General features: G+C 53.4%; 1 protein-coding gene across 1 annotated transcript in view; it reads right to left on the bottom strand.

The window, feature by feature from the left end:
* The window catches only part of RPH3A (rabphilin 3A), a 142,770-nt gene that overhangs the window by 20,767 nt on the left and 100,501 nt on the right, over positions 1-21,502 (bottom strand). Inside the window, exons 4-5 of the mRNA XM_058656636.1 lie at positions 16,844-16,934; positions 12,006-12,152 (exon numbers count right to left, since the gene is read on the bottom strand). Of these exons, the coding sequence (XP_058512619.1) occupies positions 12,006-12,152; positions 16,844-16,914 (218 nt within the window). The 5' untranslated portion in view covers positions 16,915-16,934. The remainder of the gene's footprint in view (positions 1-12,005; positions 12,153-16,843; positions 16,935-21,502) is intronic.

Below are 21,502 nucleotides of genomic sequence, written 5' to 3'. Positions count from 1 at the left end.
AGTTCTCCAGCCTGAGGGGGAAGACACAACTGTGCCATTTGACAGTAAGGAATGTGAGGCACGAAACTGCCCAAGGCCGCATGGCTGGAAAGTGCCAGGCTCAAAACCAGAACCCAAGTTTCCTGTGCACGACACCAGGGTGTCTGGAATTTCATGTAAATGACAGAGAGATCATGTGAGAATGCAGAGTCTGGGGAGGGGACACTTCCAAGCTTGCACATGTCTAGAAAGCTTCTAGAAGATGCTGCAGGAGGTGGAGGGTCCCTGACTATAGCCTGGCTCACCAGCAGTGTGACCACAACACCTCAGGTGGACTGGTTGGCTTGTTAATTTTGGTCACTTGTACCGGCTTGCCCTTCCATCAGATGAGAACCCGGATTTCCATTTCTAACACTACAGCATAAGTGGAGGGACTTTCCACTTTTTCCAGACTGCTTACTCCTCCAGGGCAGGGGCTCTGCTGTGGACACGGGGCTGGGGGCAGGGTGGGGCAGACAGCCTAGGGGAGGGCATTTGGGCATCACAGCCTCCAGAGGGTCTGTGGCATGTCTTCCCAGCATAGCACCTGACACCAACTCTCCCCCTCGCTCCTGCCATCCATGCCCAGTGCTCCGGATTGTAGTGTTATAAATAGCAGCTCCTCCCTCCGTGTGCCATTCAAGAGAGGAGCCGCTGTGCCCAGTGAGGAACCAAAATCAGCCTGCAGGCTCCGGAAGCTCCGCTGTGACCTAGATTGGGCAGAATGGCTCCAGGAAGCTGGGGGCGCTGCACTGCAGGCTGTACACCTTTCCCTAGCTGCCTCTACCCTGTCTGTGTCTCCCTTCCCTGCAAATGATTCCTGTACAATGATGGCAGTGGGCAGTCGCCAGAAGCCAGCCTATAGTCCGTGGTCTCAGAGCTCCTAGCATCCCATGAGCTGGTGCTGAGCACTCCCCGCGTGTCCAACCACATTAGAAGTGAAGGACTCCAGACGGTCTGCAGCTTTGTGATGGTTTGAGCGACAAGGTGTCGGCTTCATGATGGTGTGAAAGCAATCCACCTTTGGCACACGCTGCACTGTGAACTGTGCATTTGGGTGTTTTCCCAGGGTGGTGATATGTGGTCCCACCTTTGGTGTGATGCTGGGTACCAGCAGCAGCGACTGCAGCTCCCAGCCAGGTCCTGACACCAAGGGGAACAGCCATGCTCTGCCTCGTGCTGAGTTGGTAAGCAGGGTGTTCACTAGGTCAGAGGAATTCTATTCATTTTTTTAATTTAGAGTGAGCTTAATGGGAGGCAGCCCAGGGAGCAACTGTAGTCTCATTTCCAGCTACTAAATGAGGAAAAAGGAGTGTCAGAGGGGTTACATGATTCGCCCAAGTGATATAGCTAAGAAGCGCACGCTGGGATGGCGACCGGGTGATCTGACTCCCAGCCCCACACCAAGGGCCAGCACCAGGCTGTGCATGCATGGCCACTCAGCTGGTTCTGCCCCTGGCCCCCCCTTTCTCCCACCTGTCCTGAGTTAAAATCCTCCCCAACTGTCCTGTTATATTGCTTCCATAAAGACCCTCCAATGTGGGCTTAATCCAGACGCTTGCTTAGCCATGGTTCCTGCCTCCTGGCCTCAGTTTCCTCATCAGGAGGTGCTAGGCAACATCTGTATTGACCAAACAGTGCTCCATGGCACCCCAGGGGTAGAACTGAGTCGGTTAGGGTCTGCCCACTCTCCGTGGACAGGTTTTCCAATCGGAACACAGCTGGATGATGCGACTGTCTGTTCAGGCTGCAGAATCCATTCTCCCCTGGAAGGCTGAGTTCCAGGATTTAAACAAGCTTGAAGTTGACCAGAGCAAAGTTCAAGATGCCTTTCAAGGCCACAGAATAACATACAAGTTGGGCTCATGGGTGCAGGGGGTGAGAAAAGCTCACGAGACCTTTCTTTTGTGCCCAGGCTTGCATGTACCTCTTTTTCCCCCCTTCTACTGTGTTAACCAGAGAACCAGTAGTCTTGTTCCCTTTGGTTCATACCAGGTGTGTCAAAACACAGATGGTGAGAACCTAATGTGGATCATGCCATCAGGACAAGAATCTGTTCCCTGCCCTGGTAACACATTTTTGCCTTCTGCCACACACAAGCTTTTCTGGTCCAGACCCAGGTGAGAGCAGGGACTGGTACGATCCACTCAGAAATCTCATTGTGTGCCTTGGTAAGGAAGCTTACATGCGTTTTCTGTCTCTTCTTGGGCAGTAAGGGCTGTGGGCTCATCCACCACTTGCAAAGCCACACTTTCCCACCACCATGTCAGCTCATTTCCCATTTGATCCTAAAAGCCTGTGGTCCCCATGAACATACCACTGTGTGGGGAGTTAGCCATTTGCTATTCTCAGGAGGCAGTAAATGGCAGGGGAATACAACAGATGTAAGATTGGGAGTCAGCCGCTTGGCTCAGGGACCGCTGCCGTCGTGAATTCAGCACAGACCCAGAAAGAACAAGGACATGGGGTGGAGGGGGACAGAGATTGGGAGCAAGCTGGGAGTCCCTGTGGCCCTCCATTTTGGTCACCTCCCTCAACAATCCCCCAGTGTTGCAACCACCACAGAAGGTTCCCACAGCCAAAGTTTCTGATCTTTGGAAGTACATATAAACCTGTGCAGTGAGTCAAGTCAAACTGTATTCTGGAAGTTCCCAAATCATAACTGGGTCCAGCCTCTTCACCCCAGGAGAGGTGCTTGTTTGGGTCATGTTGGACAGAAGAGCTCTGTGTGTACACGGGGGTGGCTCCCAATCTCAGCTGCCCTGTCCATCACTCAGCATTAAAACAATCTTAGCACACAGGCACATGGCATGCATGCTTAACTAGAAGCCTTCTCCATGGAATCCATTGAGCTTGGGTGGCTCCCAGGAGGGAGCCACAGCAGGGGGGTGGGAAGCTCCAACATGCAGAGAGTGCTCCTCCAGGGCTGGGACGAGGCCTGGGAACCTGCATCCACAAGCGGCTCTCTGAGCCTGGCCAGGCTTTATGCCACAGCAGAGAAGGAAGTAGGCCGGGAAATGTTATCTATCAAGGGAGCAAAGATACACCCAAAACGCAGGGTGCTGGGTTGTGAGCAGGCTGCGAGTTTGGGTTTGGAATATACTCATCTGGATATTATCATGATGTACACTCAGTAAACAACAATAAGGAAGGAAGTACATCAAAAGATGCAGGCGCAAAACATCCCTAAGTCATGGGACCATGGTAACCTGCCTCTGCTCTCCTCTTTCCACTAAGTGCCCAATTAGCTGACTCCTGGACTTTCCTAACTTACCATGAACATGCATCACCTTTAGGTGAGTGCATGTCGGGAGGGAGAGCCTGTGTGGGCCCACGGTAGAAAGACATGGGCTTGCTTCCTGCCTCTTGGTTATCAGTGACCCTGCAGACTCTTTGTTCCATGGGTTCGCCTCTCCCAGGCTGTGATCCCAGGGACCAGTGAGCTGCCCCCTACTCCTCCTCTTATGGGCGGGGCTCAGATCGCGGGGTTGAACGTCTAGACTTGCCCCTGTGCTTTGAAGCCAAAGACATGGCCTCACTGGCAGCCTGGTGCTGTCGGCCTGCTTCCTGTCCCCACCCCTCACCCGCATCAAGTGCCCAGTCAGCTGGACGCTGTGACTGGCTGTCACTGTCTGTTTATATCTTCACATGGCTGATTAACTTGATGACGACTTGTGATCCCCTGAATCCAAGAAACGTGTCTTGCCGGGCAGGTGCTCCAGGCAGCTGTTGGTTACTCAAGAATGATGAATGGGCAGCGCCCGTCTGCAGGGGATGTGTCCAAAGGCACCTGAAAAGGGCTTTCTCCCCCCATAGGCATGATCAGATGACCTCTAAGCACAGTTTCAACTTCGCCTGATCATGCCATCACTTAACTAGAGCCAGAGTGGTGGCTCATTCAATTGACAAGCACTTTAAATGGAGTGCCTACCCTGTGTCCCACAGGCAGGACTCAAAGGTGGATAAGCAGATGAGGTCTCTGCCTCCCCCAGGCTGGTCTTCTAGTGAGGGACGATAATCACACAGACAGAACTCTGGGATATAAGGATGGGCAGCTATGAAGGACAGGAACAGCCAGGATGGGTGCTCAGAGGAGGGGACATGCTTGGCCCGGCTGGAAGACTGGATGCTGGGAGATGCAGCTTGGGAACAGGCAGGGACCACTCCTGGCAGGGTCTGGATTCTTGGTGAGCTGGGCTCTGGCTAGAGGACATTCCTTTTGTCCCATCTGGAGATGACATCTGGAAGATATAAGCCCTTGGCAGGCCTGGAATAGGGGGACTTGGAGACACTGTGGCCACTCAGGCTGGCTCTAGGCAACCCATCAGTCAGGGGGTGGTGAAGCGGAAATGTGCTGGGGACCACGAAATGCTGAAACTCCTAGGAGTCACCCTCTGCCCCTGCGTACAGCTTCCTGTGATCCTGTGGCTGGAGACCAGAACAATCCATCGGCTTAACAGTTCTGGGAACCAGATGCCCGACTCCAGCTCCCCAGGCTGCATTCTTTCCAGAAGCTCCATGGGAGAACCTGCCCCTGCCTCCTCCACCTCTGAGAAGCTTTCCGATCACTGGATGCAAGGTGCCTTTTTCCATGTTCAAGTTCATTAGTGTAACAACTTGTAACCTCCCTGAGATCCTGACTCTGCCACCTCCCTCTTGGGATGGCCTCTGGGATGGCACTGAGATTGGGTGCTGAATTCAGGCCAATCTACCTCAAGCTTCGGAGTCCCATCTGCCGAGTCCCTTGTCTCATGACAGGCCACCTCATCACAGGTCCCCAGAGTTGGTGTTTGGCTACCTCGAGGGGCGGTTGTTCTGTCTGCCACAGCACGTTCCTGCCCCTTGGTCCAGCCGGCTTCCACCTGTACCTGATCCGGCTCTGAGTCTGACGTCCTGTGCTTCAGAGCTGGATTGGTCAATTGCTGCCTGCCTGGTGACGGATGTCAGAGCAGCCACACTATGGATTCTAGAAGGTTCCCATTACCTTCTTCACATGCTCACATTCAGAATGCACACAAACACACCTGCCTCCAGGTACACACCTGCCTTCAGGTACACACCTGCCTTCAGGTACACACCTGCCTCCAGACACGCTTGCTTCCATTCACACCTGTCTTCATGCACATCTGCAGAGTTTAGACACAGGAGGCTGTCTGGTACAGGATGTGGGGTTCCTATTCTGCAGAGAGCGTGCCTGGATGCAAACCTGGACTTTGCCACTCCTCCCACCTCCGTGGCCCTCTTTGAGCTTCGGTTTCTTTTTTTCACCTCCTGGATTATTGCAGAGACAACACGAGCTCAAGTCGTCTGTCGGATGCTCAGCACATACTTACTCCCTGTAATGGTCACTATCAGTCACGACTTCCGGAAACTCATGGGTCTTCTGACTGGCTGTGCTCACACATTTTCCGGAGTCACCAGGTTTCTAGTCCTGCCTGTGACATCTTTCTAAAGCTTCTCAAGAGGCTATGATGATTAGAAACATAAAGGACACCCATGCCCATTTCTAAACCCACCCAACACACACGGATGGTCCATGCTGTATATACAAGCACATGTGCCCACAGGCACACCTGTCATGTAGACTTTGGGCACACATGAATGAATACAGACACCTCGTAAAGGCACCGGCTCCATCAGCTGCTCTGTGCAGATACAGACGGAAGCCAAGTGGAGGACTGGTAGCTGCTTTGGTTAGCTCAGGCTCCCTGCAAGAGCCTGGACTGGCCCGGGACACATCCAGGCAACTGCTGTTGAGATTTCTGACTAGGGTTGCTGTAATATCTCAACAAATATGGAAGAGAAGGTGGACGGGTGTGCAGCTGAACATGGATATGGGCTGAAGGTGGCGCTGTGGAGCCTGGGGAGGACACCTGCCTGCTCAGGTGGGATGGGGCTGTCAGCTAGGGAGGGGGCAGAAAGTTGGGGCTTCATCAAGGGTGGGATGGGGCTAGGACAGCTGCCCATAGAAACCGTGTGGGAGCAACGATTACGCAACTCAAAATGCAGCACAGAGGGAAGACAAGTCTCTCTTTTTCTTTCATACACACCTTGCAGAATCACGCCACTCACTCATTAACTCACCCTAATTGCCAGGGGTGTGTGTTGGGGGGAGATATTACTGCTGACTTTTTTAAACTTGGCACTTTCCTATGTCAGGATTGGACCACCTGCTATAAACAAAGAAATGACTGCTCTAAGGGGGGGGGCAACCCGAGGTGCCAATGTTGGGGTCTCACAGGAGCCTGTCCTTAAATGACTAAGTGGCTCTGTCCCCAAACCAGGTGGCTGGCGTGTAGGTGTGCGCTTCTCATGCTCACTCATTCTTGCTGTTGCTGATGACTGGCACCACCTGGGGAGCCATCTATCTTGGTCTCTCTCCTGGAGAACTGGCAAGTCACTCTCCTGCCTGGGGCCTGGGTGTGGGTGATAGGAGTAGGCATTACCTGGCTCGGGGCCAGCCATGTAGCAGCCAAGGGACGAGGGCAGCTGGACCAGCTGCTGTGTCCTTCTAAACCTGCCGTCATAGTTGTGGTCACAGCCATGCTCCGAGTGTTTCCTGAACCAGGCTCTGTGCTACAAAGCACCCTATGCACATTGTTCTCCTTAACCCACCTGTGAGAGCGGTGCTGTGGGGCAGTCAGTTTTATAGATGGGGAAACCAAGGCACACAGAGCGGGATGGGGAGTCATTTGTGCACACACACAGCCCTCGAGTCGAGGGGAAGGGAGTGAAGAACCAAGCCCTGGCTTCACTTCAGCTGCGGCTGGGGCTCCGTGTAATCCCTGTGGCTGCCTTCTCCCACCATGGAAAACAGAACTGGGAGCACGGGGCAGGGAGGGGGGTGCTGGCTGAGGTCTGCAGGGTCCAGGGGTGATTGCACAACCCTAACATGCACTTGGCAGGCCTGAGTGAACCCCTGAGGCCTGCAGTGAGGACCAGAGATGCTGCTCACCCCTGTACAGTGCCCAGGCCAGCCCCACCGCGAAAGGGGCTCTGGGCCCAGACAACGCTGGAACGTACTGGCCTGCAGAGTCTCGGAGATCCCCCCACCCCCGGTCCAACTGACCACTTCACCAGTGAGGCCAGGGAGGTTGAGGGTTATCATCAGCCACTAAGAGGTCCAGTCTGTTAGGGTTGCGGTGTGCTCCACGTGTTTGATTCATGGGACCAGTTTTCATTTGTGTTCCCTTTTAGGGCAGGTGCTGGGCCATCAAGGAATTCAGGAAACTTCCATTTTCATCTCGTACCAGCAGACCACATAGAGCAGGAAGTCTGCATGGAGCTCAGAAAGCACTGGTCCACCACCCAGGGAATCAAGGCACCACTCGGTGCTTCTTAGAGTCCCTCCAAAACCTGATGAGATCTACAAACATTTCACATCTAAATATGGCTCTAGCAGGGGATTCCAGCCCCTTGGATCCCACTCAGAGACTAGCTAGAGCTCCTGTTATTCTGGAAAGCAGGGGCTGGGACCTGTGACTGCTGGCATGTCAGACCCCAGGAACACGCCTACCCTCATCACATGTAGCACGTGATGTCTGTCTCGTCTGTATTTTTGGAAAATTCTGTGACAGGAAGATGGGGGTGGTGGCACCCAGATGGGGAGGTCATGGGGATGTGGCAGCTCCGCCGACAGATCCCCCGCATCTCCCCACCATCCTCCTCTATCACCACGTCTGGATGCCAAGGTTAATGACAAACCCTAATTGCCGGTCTTGGGCCCATCTGTTTAAGCAAGCTGACCTCCGAGGGAAGCCACCCAACTGCTGGCGCCTTCACAGACAGAAGATGTGAGCAGGTACCTTTGAGGTAGCTCTGGACAGAAAGCAATGGAATCATAGGTCCTTGGAGAGACTTGCCAGTGGAAGGGAGGGGTGAGGAAGGCAAGCCGAGTCTCTTCAGACTGCACACACTCCAACACCCCCGTGTGTGGCTTTCCAACTCGCAAAGCTAAGGAGAATCACTCAGCAGCCGTGTTTTAGAGCCTGGTACCTCCAGCCACAGCTGATTGGATGAGGACTAGGCACCCAGAGTGAGATGGGCCAATCAGATTTTCCCTGAGAATTTGGAATTCGACCCAGGACCAGCGTGAATACTGTGCTCAATTTCCTAGTGTGTGTGGTAAGAAGCAGGTCCTTGTGGGGCTAGGCTGCGTTCCTATACTTGGATCCCTTGAAAGGTCTCTGCACTTACATTAAATTCTTTTTGTTTAACACACTAGACTCTCTAAATATGACGGTCAGCCACCCTTCCTACCCTGTGTGCTCATGTCAATAAGGAGATGGGACCTGCCTCCCCTGTGCCCCAGTAGGCTGTGGTGGAAAGTGGCAGCCAGCCTGTTCTAGACCTAGCTGCTAAGAGATCTGGCAACTTTTACCTTTGATCTCTTGGTATTTGTCACATACAGAGTTTGGGTCAGACTACTGAATAGGGAAAGAACACATACAGAGAGAGAGAAAGGGTCTCTGGAGGGCCTTTCATCCCAGCCCACCACTAGCTATCTGCAGCTGAGTGACACCCACAGCCAACAGCCAGGAAGCAGAAAACCTGTTCAGCTGAGTTCTGCCTGAATTCTTACTCCAGACAGCCTGATGCTGCTCTAAGTTGCTAAGTTTTGGGTCTCTTGTTGGAGAGCAACAAAGAACAACCTAGCCTTCTTTCTTACAAGCTGGTTGATGAATGTAGCCATTGGGAATGCAAGATAGAGCAGAAGGAAGCGGCAAACTAAAGCTGTTCAATGAATCTTCTGACTGTCATCTCTCCCAGTGAGGTTGGAGACAGAAGGGCTGGGCTATGGATGGGGAACAGAAGTTTGATTCCTCCTGGGCAGAATCAGCCCTGGCTGGCTGCCCAGCCTGGAGCTCCCTGGAGCTTCCAGCCCAAACACAGCCGGCCCCAGGGAGGCAGTGTCTTCTGGCAGGCCCCCGGAGGGCTCTTCTTCCTGGGCACTGTCAGGACACAGCAGCCTGCAAACTAGCTGCAGCAGCTGTGGAGTTCTCACAGACAGGTTCATGCAAGCATAAGGGAATCGTGGGCTGGCACACAAGGCACTCCAGCCCCCAGCTCCCAAAATGTGCCCACTACCCCACCCAAACCCAAGCCTTGATGAAAACATCTAGGTGCTGCAAGAGCCAGCAATCTGGGGAAAGGCACTTGGGAAAGACAGCCCCCAGGGTTACCAGCATCATTCCACAGTTTAGCCAGACCAGGAAGGTACACCTTGCCCCTGGGACCTGGGACAGGTGACCGAAGCCTTGGATGCTTTCTTGTTAAACAGGAATGATGATGGTTACTTGGTAGACTGAGAGCAACAGCAGCTCATGAGTTAGTTTGGATGAGGTTTGCCGCGAGCTCAGGAAGTGCTTGCGTCTAAGATGGCAAGCCTTCCTCACATTTATGAGCCATGACTCCCTACCCCTCCCTGATTGCTGTCACTCAGCTAAGGAGCAAGGGAGCTCAGTCTCACGGAGCTCGAGGCTGGTCTCTACAAGGGATGCAGAGACGCCAGCATCTTTCATAGCATTGGAAAGGGGCTTGCTTGCTTGGGGAGACACAGCCAACAAGAAGGAACTTGCAGGGGTCACCCATCACAGACCCCCAAGTGCTGCTGAGGCCCAACAGAAAGGACCCTGCAAATCACACAGATCCATCTGATGGCTGGGAACATGCGACCCCAAAGGACCATTCCCTGAGAGCTTCAGGTTCCGCAACAGGACCCACCCCTTACAGACCCCAGTTTCAGTTCTGCTCCAGGTCTGATGTTCCCCTCGGCTTTCATCCATCTGTGCTCTGATCCTTTCCCTGGGAAGCGTGGGAGGAACAGGCATTCCAGCAGGTTCCAGCAAATTTGATACAAATAGCATAGGGTTTGCCTCTGGCAATGCTGCCAGCGAGGGCAGCTACCGGAGTGCGCACGCTGGGGAACAGCAGCAGCTGGAAGCCTCCAGGACTGTCCTCTAGGGTTCTGGGAAACCAGGCAGAAACCTTGGCATCATGCCGGATGTGGGTCTCGCTTCTCAAATTCTGCTCAGGGGAAGCCAGGAGCCACTGGAAGTCTAAGGTTTGCCAAGCAAGGCATCTTGGAGCATAGTTCTAGGGCAGGCTTTTTTGCTTCCTTGCTTTCTGGAAAACTTTACTGTTCAACAACTACCTTCACAGTGAGCATGGCCAGGCACCAGGGCATCCTTGGTGTGCTGGTTCGGCACTTTCTGAGAAGTCAGGGCTAATGCTACCCCCATTTTACAGATCAAGAAGTTGAGGCACAGCTGGAGAGAGGAGACGAGGTCACACAAGCAAGTTAGGGTCAGAGTTGGGATGGGCCCTCTGATGTGGGAGCCCATCTTTGAGCATTTAGACCTCCCCCTGGTCCAGCAGGTTTGTAGGGGGAGGGCAAGGCAGAGACAATCACCCCCTCCCCACCCTGCAGCTGGCCTATTCTAGAACATTCAAGCTGAGACCTACTCAGTTCACCGGGGTACCTTTGCCTTTATTCCCAGAGACAGCACAGGGCCTAGACCTCTGACTGCAGCTGATTGGAGGAGTCAGAGAATCAGAACACTTCCCTTGGGCGTCTAGACCCCAGGAGATTCTTAACTCCCCAGTCTCTCTGGCAGGAGGCAATATGGATAAAAATTAGGGGCATCCCATAGGCCAGTGTTTGCCTGCTGCTTCAACCAAGATGTCACAGTCTCCCTGCTATGTCCCAGGCCCCATCCCCCCTGGCATGAGCAAAATACACACACACACAGACACATACACACACACACACACACACTCATGTATGTAAGCACATACACATCCCTCCAGCATGCAGAATCACCCACTTCTGAGATATGTTTTAAAAAGCACATCAGAAACCCAAATCTACAAGCAAGTCCCTCACATTCAAACCTTTGGTGACCTGCCAAGGAAGCCAAGGAAGGATCCGGCATGAACCCACCATGGCAGGAGGCTGTCATTTGTCACTGCTTCTCTAACCCTAACCCGACTGGCCCCAAGTGAAGTCTTCTGCAGAGGTATTGCAACCAAGGCACCTACTGCTGGCACCTCCTGAACCCCATCTCCCTCCCCAGGGCTCATCAGCCCCTGCTGAGGGTGCACGGAGCAAGGTCAGGATGGTCACTGTGCACAGTTGCTGGGCTCCTGATAGTGACTGTCCTTGGTACATGGGCTGGGGAGGCATTGGGGGCAGGCAGACACTTGCTGCCTTGTCCCCATTTCTCACTGGCGATCCAGTTCTGGGGGCCACACGCCTGGTCTCTTTGCACCCATGCTGAGCTCTCGCTCCCTCCCCCGCTTGCCCTTTCCTGTCTGTGCCACCCTGACATGCACACCCTGCCTTTCGCACTCCCTTTCCCTGTGTGTGCACCTGCTCACACATGATCTCGCTGTCTGATGCACACGGCCCACAACCTCCTTACCAGCCTTGCTCCTCTCCTTCCAGCGTCTTCCTTCCACCTACCTTGTCTCGGAATCCTTCTCTTTCCTTCCCTCCTCCTGTTTACCCACCTGGCTACAACCAGAGCCCGGGGCTTTGCCAGGTCCCAGAGGGTAGTCACTGCTTCCTCTAGTCTGCCAGGGTGGACAAGGGAGCTCAGGGAGGCGAGGCAGACAGGTGAGGACCCCTGGGGTTTCTCCAGTTCTCTCTTCCAGTTGGTTGTAATGCACTTGTCCTACAAACTGCCTCTTCCACACCCACTCTGTGTCCTCCAACTCACATTTGGCAGGCCAGGACATAGCTCCATGCAGCTGTGGTTGGCTGGGACTCTGCGTTCTCACCCGCCCCACCCTCTGCAGCCCCTATTCCCCTCCCACGAGACCTTCTCCCCCATCTTCATGGCACTGTCCACTCACAGTCCCTACTCCAAGTAACAAGGGTGTACTTGGAGGGAAGGTGGGGGAGTCACACCCCCACTCCTCACACCCTCTTGCCCCCTCTGCTCCAGGGGCTCCCAAATTCGGGGCTGGGGACCCTTGGAGCTCACCCAATCCGCTCCTGCTCCATCTCCTCCATTTTCTCCGCTCGCGCGATCACCCGGTTGATGATTTCCTTCTCCTCATCGGTCAGCTCTTCCTGCTTCCTCTGCCTGTCGTGCTGGCCCCCGGGGTGCATGGACCAGCCCGCCTGGAGCCTGCAAGGCAATGGGGGAAGGCGTGAGGCTGCACAGGAGCCCTGCAGGCAGTGTGGGGAAGCGGTTAGGCTGTGGCCCCGGGAGTTTAGGAAGGCCCAGCTGTCTGGCTGAGAAATTCCCTGGCCTTAGTCATGACTCTCAGAGCCATGGTCTGCTTAGCAACACACTGGGACACACACACACACACACTTCCCTCTCGGGGTTCTGACGGGCTTATGTGTATTGCATGCTTACTGCATGGTAGGCAGTCTATAAGGAACATTTGCAGGAAGCTTGTGACAACCTGGAGAGTGGAGGTCTGGAGAAGATTCTAGAACAGTAGTCTTCTACAATGGGGAGAGGAATGATTCAGGATAGATGGTTGGAAGCTCTGGGTCCCAGGTCAACCCCAGTGCCTGCCTGACACAGAAATTTTTAAAGGCAATTTGAACCAGTTGCCACCAAGGGTTATAAAATCTCTGGGGTTTATGCAAATGTCTGAAATGGAGGCTCCTAGAGCTTTTGTCTCTTTAAAAAGCCAACACTGACATCACATCTCCCACATCACCTCCCCAGCTGTCTCATTCTGCCCACCACCTCACAACCCCTCACACAGCATCCCCACATCCCTACACGACCTCAGTTCCCCATAGAGCAGGTCGATCGTGCGAGTGACGTGCCACACCTGGGCTGTGGCCTGCAGGTCAGAAGCAGGGGACCAGGGCCTGCCTACCCTGGAGGAAAGTCCTCAACACTGGGGCATGGGGGTCCTTTAGCGATCACCTGAGTTTGTCTGCCTGGGCCTCCCAGCAGGTGGCCTGCCCACCTTGCCGAATGCACCCCAGAGCAGGGACCTCACTTGCACACAGAGTCTGCCAAAAAATGTCTCTAGTTGCCTGCTCTGTCTCTCATTGTTTTTAAGAGATGAAAAAGAAACCCGCAGGCTGAAGCCCACTGCCCTCCCTTTCTGAAGAGCCCCGGGTGCAACCTAACCTGCGTGCGTCTCTGTAGACTTGGGTGTTTCCATGGCCTTCCCCTCACTTCTGTCCCCCCTCCCCAGGTCCTTTTCCTCGCTTGCTCTTTTGAAACCCCCCTACCCCTGCACCACTGATTTCCTGCTTTTGCAAGCAGTCTCATGACCCAAACTGAACATTAGCAAGACTGGGCCTGGGTTCCTGGAGACCCTCCAAAGCCCACAATCTGAGTGTGTCAGACAAAGGACAGCCTGCAACCCACACCTCCAGCCCATCCACACACAACTGCATGGGAAGTGCATGCTGCTGGACACGCCTGTGCTTCAGGCCTGAGCCAGACAGGGGGACCCTGGGTAGCCCTGCCTGGGACAGACCTCTGCCTCGCTCTGCAGGCCGAGCAGAAGGCAGCAGAGGTTGCTGGCTGGCATCTGTCCAGACCCCACCCCCATGTTCTGCCCCATGACACATATGCAGCTGACAAACAGCTCATCCAGCGCTGTAGAACGTCACCGATTGGTCTCAGTGGGCCACTGCAGGCCACCTGCAGATTTTCATGTTTTAATTCCAGCAGTCAGCACAGGGAAATGAGATGGGCTTTTCAAATCAAAGCCTGTGCTCCCAGGGGATTGAACCGGCTCTGCACCAGCAGGGCGTGGAGAGCCTTGACAATGGGTCCTTGGGACAAGCCAACGGCTCCCTTGTTCAGGGCTTGTGTGCATCGCATGGCCACTCCACGTCCCTCTGACCAGTGGTGGGATCTTATTAAAGACAGATTTTACTTTCCTCAGGCTAGTTCCTTAAAGGATTGCACTCAACCCAGCAAGCACCTGCTGTGGGTCTTTAAGCCCCAGGCCTGCGGCTTCTTGGGGTGTAGAACTAGGGTTTCTCTGATGTCACAACTGACCTCTGGCTGGAGAGGAGCTGGACCTGAGCATCCCACAGCCTGGCTTCTTCTCCTGGCTCTGCCCAGGTCTGGCTGTGTAAACTCACACACAAGCTACTCAGTGTGCTTCGCTGTGACCCAACAGGTCCATGGGACCTCCAAATCTGAGGAAAATGGGGGTGACCTCAGATGAGGGGCTGAGTCGCAAGGGACAATACACGCTGTCCACAGGGTCAGATCTGCTCACCACCATCTCAGATGAGCACGGGCTATCACTGGGGTGGCCCAGGGAAACCACAGCCGATATGGGACCATGGAGTGGTCACGAATCCGCTTGAGTCCCAGGGTCATGGCCAAGAGCCAACAAGGGACCCCTGAAGGAACATCTCCCACTGCCTTTTTTTTTTCCTAGCAAACTTACAGGTTTTTCTTTTTAATATATTCCCCCCGCCCCCAAGATGGGTGTGTGTGTTTCAGTAAACTTGGCTTTTTTTTTTTCAATAGGAAACATTTGCTAATTCCTTTCTTAACCTACTGTAGATCCCCGTGGGTCTAGACGACCGAGTCTTTGAAGGCAGGCCACCTTGAGCAGAAAAAGTACATACACTCAGTTTGTAGAAAAATAAACATCAGAAAATACTCACTGTTCTTTATCACTGAAGGACAGCAAAGGGGAGAGAAAGGAAAGAATGAACAAAGTTAGGAAAGAAATCTTAACACGACACCAACACCGGCCACAACCACCACATCGTTGGGATTGCGGTCATCTACTTCTACCGTTTTCAGGCAGTCTTTAAGCGACCTTGGCACATCTATAGCTGGGATACTGTAGTCTCCAACTTGGACGAGGTTGGTCAATCAGTGTTAACTCAAGAGCACCTCTGTATTTGAGTATGGCTTTGGGGAATTAAGGAGAAATCACCCAAGGATAGCATGGTCACCATCATCCTTAGTTTCTGCTATATCCGATGCTAGGGGAGAAGGACCACGCCCTGAGCAACAGAACCGTTCAGTGTGGGGAAGCAGGTACCGCCAATCTTAGCACGGGGATCTGCACCTCCACTTATAGACATGCAACCACAGGTAGGAAGCACCCTGTGTTTGTGCCTCAGTTCCCACGTTCCCTGTTTCCAGTCTTGGAATAGCAGGTGTGGGAGACCAGCAGCACCTCTTCTTGCATTGTCCCAGTGTCGGAAACTGAGCCATCTCTCTAACCATTCTAGGGGCAGGCGCAGTTATTCCATCTCAAAGTCCCTGCTACCAATTTTGGACACAATCATTAGCTTCAAAGAGGCTGGGAGAGGAAGACATTTGAAAAATCACAAAGACAGCAAGCGTATCTGGCTGGCCTGCAGCTAATCAAGTAGATATCTTTGTTTATGGGGGAAAGACTCGAGAAATGGGTGTCTTAGCACAACCACATTGCTGTAGAGTGGGTGGCCTGTGTGATTTGCCCATTAGCATTTATTAGGAAAGTAATTGTAATATTGAAAGGAAGTGCAGCGGCCGTCAGGCCAGCTGGATGCGCATGGAATGCTGAGGAGCACATTAATGAACCGCCATCCAGACGGTTGGAATAGCTCTAATGGAATTGTGAAGCAAATTGTTTGGCTTCGTGTCAACCGCAGTAAACTCTGACGGATGAGACTCTAATTAAGTGACATTTCTTAAGTGAAATAAATATTTTACCCCAGCCACCCTTCAGGCAACTGTTTATCTTGTGTAGACACTTTTTGAGCCTCTGAAAATAAAGTTTGGCTCCAAGAAGAGATGGTGGTGGGGGCTTGGAAAATTGGGATTTCCTATCAAAAGTGAAACCTACTGGAACCAGCACAACTGCGCACCACGTTATTCCTTGGCTTGCGGTGCCCGCATCCCATAGTGGGAGCGCCAGTTTGAGTCCCACAGCTCTGCTTCTGATCCAATTTCCTGCTAATGCACCTGGGAAGACGGCCCACGTGCTTTCTGCCTCCAAAGCCGTGATCTCAATGAATGTCTTTTCTTTGTAAGTAAATGGCTTCAGGTCTTTTGTTAAAGCAATAGCGAGTGAACTAAAGTTCATAGCTTCATTGCTGGGGTGGCGATGGGTATCTACTTATGCTTGAAATGACCAAACTGGACTTTAAATTACTTTAAAAGCACAATGTTGAAGGTACATTAAGTGTTATCTCTTAACGTAAAGAGAAAAAGGAGGTCGAGTCCAGAACAGGGAGCTATGAGCAGAAAAAACAAGGCAAACGTGAACTCAGTGTCCCAGAGGCCAACCAAGAAGTTGAGCCCGAGACCACCTCCCCTGCCCCCTTTAGCGGGCCTCTCGAGGGAAGCTATTATGATCCTAGCCAAGCAGGAACCCAACTGCAAAGCTCTCCACCATCTGCGAGTCGACACCTGCAGACTTGTGGCATTTTGGTCCCCTGTTGTTTGAGAGATGCCGTCAATCTGGACTTTGACATGACATCTCAGCTCGAGTCCTGTTGGTTTATAACCTCTGACTTGGCCCGGCTTCCCCATGTGATTGACATTGGAAAGAGAGGTGGAAAGGGAAGAGCTTTGCCTTTGGCCGGAGCAGATCTGCTCGGGGCTGCAGCTGGAACCCAGGCTTGGCTCTCCCCACCTGGTCAGTCCTCCACGTTCCTTCAGGTCCCCAGATCTGGGGCAAAGAGAATTGGAGCTTCTCATCCCAAACTTGCAAAGCAGCAAGGTTGGGGGGAGGCTTCCATGAGAAACCTTGCAGCGTGTCCCTTCTTCCCTACCCTAGAGGAGGAAACTCCACTTCTCTCCTCGCTGTTCCTTCCTTCACTCTTTCCACTGTGGTACAGCTAGGACTTCGCACTCAACAAACCCCTGAGACTTACTTGGATTGAAGGGGCCGGTCACTGGGGTACATCCAGCGGTCAGAGCTGTTGCTGACCACGGTGTCAGTCATGGTGCCGGAGTCCCGTGTCCCTGGAAAACAGCAACCCAGAGAGGGTGTCACCCAGCCATGTGGTCACTCCTTCCACCTCAGGTCCCTGCCCCAGGCCACGTGCACTGAGGTCTGCAGGTGCTAGGGGAGGAACCCTGGCCTCCCCGGAAGGCGCAGCTGCGACAAGAAGAGGACCTGGGCAGACAGCCCTCTGCAGAAATCAAGTCCTCCCTCCCCCGTCCCTGCTGCCACAAGGCTCCACAGCCTGGAGAATCGAGTTAAGAGTCCTCAGCTCGAACCCAGGCTTTCCTGCAGCCTGAGTTCTTTCTCTGAAGTCCCTTCCCAGCATGGCTCTTCATTCTTAAATACTCCCTGCATCCAAGTCAGGAGAAAATCCTCTTGGTCCAATGTTCAGGATGGACTTGGAGTCTGCCCATGCCATCAGCCTGCACGGCTGCCACAATGACCTGGACAACCACTGCCCTGGCCAGCAGAATCACGGCCTCCTTGGCCACCTAGCCTGGTCTTGTCCACACGGGGAGAGATGTGCAGTGTGCTCCAGCTTATAAAAACAGTCCCACCATGATCAGAGACAGGGCGGTCACACGAACCACCAACTGCCTGCCAAGGCATCTCTACGATGGAAATGAAAGTTCGTGGCGCCCAAGGAGAAACTTGTGGGTGAAGGTCCACAGCAGCATTCTTCGTGGTAGCCGCAAAGCAGAAAAAAGCAACGCTCCCCAGTTGCCAAATGTGTAAACCAGAGGTGGTGTGAGATGACGCTCAGCCATGGTACACACTACCCCGTGGGTGGGCACACCTGGGGACGGTGCAAGGGAATGACGTCAGACATGAATGGCCACGTGGTGTAGGACTCCATTTCTGTGCAATGTGCACGACAGCCATGTCTACCAGAGATGGAGTGCACCAATGGCCACCCAGGGCCCTAGGGAGAGGAAGGGCTCCAAGGACTCTTAGGGCAATCATAAACATACTCTACAACTGACAGGGATGCAGATGTAAGTCCAGAATTCACAGGAGGTCACTGTGTGGCCCACTTTGCTTAGGTTCATTGTGTGATAGTGAGGAAAAGGGCGCCACTGCTTTGGAAAATAGGGGGACAGCATCTATTAAAGCAAGACATTTGTTTGCTCAGCGACCCAGGAATGCTACTTAGGCGTATACCCAAGAGAAAGTGCTTATGTTCTGAGACACACTTAGCCATGTTCATGAGCACATAGTTAAAAACCTGGGCACCCCTACCTACATGCCCATCAAGAGGACGGTGGGTACCCCTCCCTGGCTTGGGAGGGATACTGGTCAGCAACGACCAACACAGTCCTGCTGCCTAGAACAACAGGTACAGATCTCACATGTAGTGTGTTTTGGGGGAAGAAGCTGGAATATTTACTTGAAGTTAAGAAAGGGCAGAACTATTTGGTGGGATAGAAATCAGAGTAAATCAACTGCTAAATTTGGCGAGGGTACTGATGGGGAGTGAGGATGAGGGGGACTTTGTGGGTTCAGAGCACTTTGTGGGTCTTCAACAACAGAAAGAAGAGACAGCTCCCCCCGTGGTAAAGGAAGTATGCCAAGAAGCTCCCTGGTGCGTCCTGGTGGCCTGTGGCAAGAGCTGAGTGGTCATGTCTGGGGCCGCCAGGGCCTGCAGCCCCTGGGCTTGGGCCACCTCTGCCGCCTGAGAACTGGAAGCACTTGGGCAGCTGGAAATGTGCTGCCCCTGCTGAGGCAGGGAGGTCTGAGGCAAGGGAGACACCTGCTGGCAGGCTCTCTGCTCTCTAAACTTGGCAGCCCCCCCCCGGCTGGAGTGTGGCTGGCCCACTGTCTCCAGCATCCATCAGGGTGCACAGTGCTAAGCCTGCAAAAGCCAAACTCAGCTGCCTTCCAGGCCACACACATCTCCAGACTACATGTCACTCTAGACAGCCCCGGTGCCTTCAGCTGCCTGGCCCCTCGCCAGAGTTCTCAGTGCACTTAACACCCCAGGAGTGGACTCCTTGTCCAGCATTCACCCCAGTCTGCAAGGAGATGGAAAGGTGTGAGCAATGCAGGTGTGAGCGAAACAGGTCTGTTCCATGATACTGTTCAGAGAGGATTGTCTACCTGCTCAACATCACACAGCCACCAGGCGGCACGGCTAGGCTGTGTGGGTCCACATGACGTTTCTGTTTGTATCCCTCCCTGGCCTTTGGGTTGTTAGCTGGTGGGGGTGACCTGGCCCCCTGTGCCCTGGCTGCATCCCCACCTCGCAGCTGCCCACCCGGACCCCTGCCAGGAAAACTATGCCAGATCACTCACTTTGGCTCAGACAGGGCCAAGGCCGTGCCTGACACCCAGTGCTACAGATTTCAACACCAGGTTTATCTCCCCATTTGCTCTGTCTGAGCCAGGAATATTGGCTGTGACCTGCAGCTTTTCAACAGTTGCGTCTCTAACATGCAGGGTCAGCCTCCAGGGTCTATGACCCAGGCAACCATGCAGCATCCTGGGCTTGGAAGGTGTCCCAACATAGAATGACCCCATACTCGGCCTGGCTCTGCCACCGTTGTCTTTTGGATTTTTAATTAGTTCTGAACAAGGGACCTGTTCTTTATGTAGTCAGTCTTAAGCCAGTTAGTATGAGCCTGGCATGGTATATGATTGGGAAATCTTCACAGAAACTACAGAGCCCAGCAAGTGCTGGGTGGGCACTTGGCACAGGAGCTAGAATGCCACCCACATGCCACATCAGAGTGCCTGAGTTCGGATCCTAGTCCTGCTTCTTGGTCCAACTTCCTGCTAACGCATCCCCTGGCAAGTGGGGGGGCGGGGAGGGCAGTGGTAGCTAGGTCCCTGCTATCCATCCTGGGTGCTTGGACTGTGTTCCTGGCTCCTGGCTTTGGCCCCGCCCCGCCCTGGCAGTTACAAGTATTTGGGGCGTAAACCAGTAGATGAAGCTCTCTCTCCTCCTTCCTCTCTGGACAGGATCCAAGCTAAAAATATGTTTGGCCCAGGCAGTATTGTTTAAAGTAAAACAAAGTTAGTATCTCAAAAGCATAGGGTTTAATTAAACATGAAGATTGCCAGCTTCTCTTTGAAAAACTGGAAGAATCAAAACATATTTCTATGCTACTTCTTATTTGCTGTGAGCCAGGCATCAGACTAGGGACATGGGGTACGGCATTAAAACCAACATGAAGGGACAGCAATGTGGCACAGTGAGCAAGGCTGCCACCTGTGATGCTGGCATCCCACACGGCTTGGTGTCCTGATCTCTCTTTGCTAACATGCCTAGGAAAGCAGTGGATGGCGGCTCAAGTTCTTGGATCCCTGAACTCATGTGGGAGACCTGGAAGAAACTCCTGGTCCCTGGCTTCGCTGGCCCAGCTCCAGCCATTTATAAAAATATAAAACAAGTGAGGTGCTACTGAATGTGTCACAGAAAAATGAAACAGAAAGGAAATTGGGAACTATGGGGGGGGGGAGGAGTCGTCTAATTTTAAATAGGGGGCTAGAGTGGACCTTTACAAAGATATTATCAAGCAAAGACCTTGTGGGGGGGTAATGGACCAAGTCGTGAATATCGGGGGTAGAGATTTTCAAGCAAAGAGGAGAATAAGTGCAACGGCCCTGGGACAGCATGTGGTTGGCCCATTGGTGGCACAGCTGGAGAGGCGTGAGCAAGGCGGGGGCTGAGCTCGGAGAGGTGGGGGGAGTAGGGAAAGTGTCAGCTGTGGTGGATGCCATTGGCGTCCGGTGTGCAAGTCTTGGGGGCTACTGAGGGGCAGAGAAGTCCATCAGTGGGGGGCACCAGAGACTGTCCTGCCAGGCACAGCCTTGCCTGGGCAAGGAGGGACACTTGAGACAGCAAATAGCAAGACAGCAGTCTCTCGTGTTGTTTACGTTTGTTGGGGGAACTGAATGCTCCTTGGTGCCATTTCTGCCTGCTCTCTCAGAGCCCCAGCAGCCCTCGCACGCCCAGGCACATCCAGATGGTACAGGATGCTGGGGGCTGCTCCTTGCTCCCACAGCCAGCTGGCCTGGAAAGCATGTGGTTCCTTCTTTCCTGAGCTGGCTGCTGCCAGTGACATGCCCGGAGGTCCACCAGCCTGCAAGGCGCTGGAGACAAAACCAACCAGGCCGGTGGCCGACTGCTTGGGGCTCTCCCATGGCCATGCAGCAACAACAGATGGCTCCTGCCGTAAGTCTTCAGATAATCGCAGATGCTAGGCTGTGAGACAGGCACGGGGCCTCGCTTGCAAGCAGCGTGGTCTTGGGCAGGTGCTTAATGTCCGTGGGCTTGTTTCTCCATCAGTACACACTCAGCACTACCTGCCTCGACCTAATCATGACTTCAGATGTGTCTGCCACTGGGCAACATGAGGTGACCTCATTCGGTTCTCCGAATCACTCATGATGGAGGTCCTAGTACCTCCATTCTGCAGATGGGGCTATTGAGGGAAGGGAAAGCGATTTGCCCACCCAGCTGGAAGTTGGCAGATCTGGGAGATGTATACCCACAACACCTGTCACCAGACACCGCATGCTTAATTGCTCCACCATATGTTCTCTTGGATGGCGGTGAAAAGCAATATACAAAAATGCAGGCAAG

Source organism: Ochotona princeps, chromosome 29 (genome assembly GCF_030435755.1).
Source record: "Ochotona princeps isolate mOchPri1 chromosome 29, mOchPri1.hap1, whole genome shotgun sequence".
In the NCBI taxonomy this organism is placed as follows: Eukaryota; Metazoa; Chordata; class Mammalia; order Lagomorpha; family Ochotonidae; genus Ochotona; species Ochotona princeps.
The sequence above is the reverse complement of the archived record's forward strand: the minus strand, read 5'-3'. Positions and strand labels throughout refer to the sequence as shown.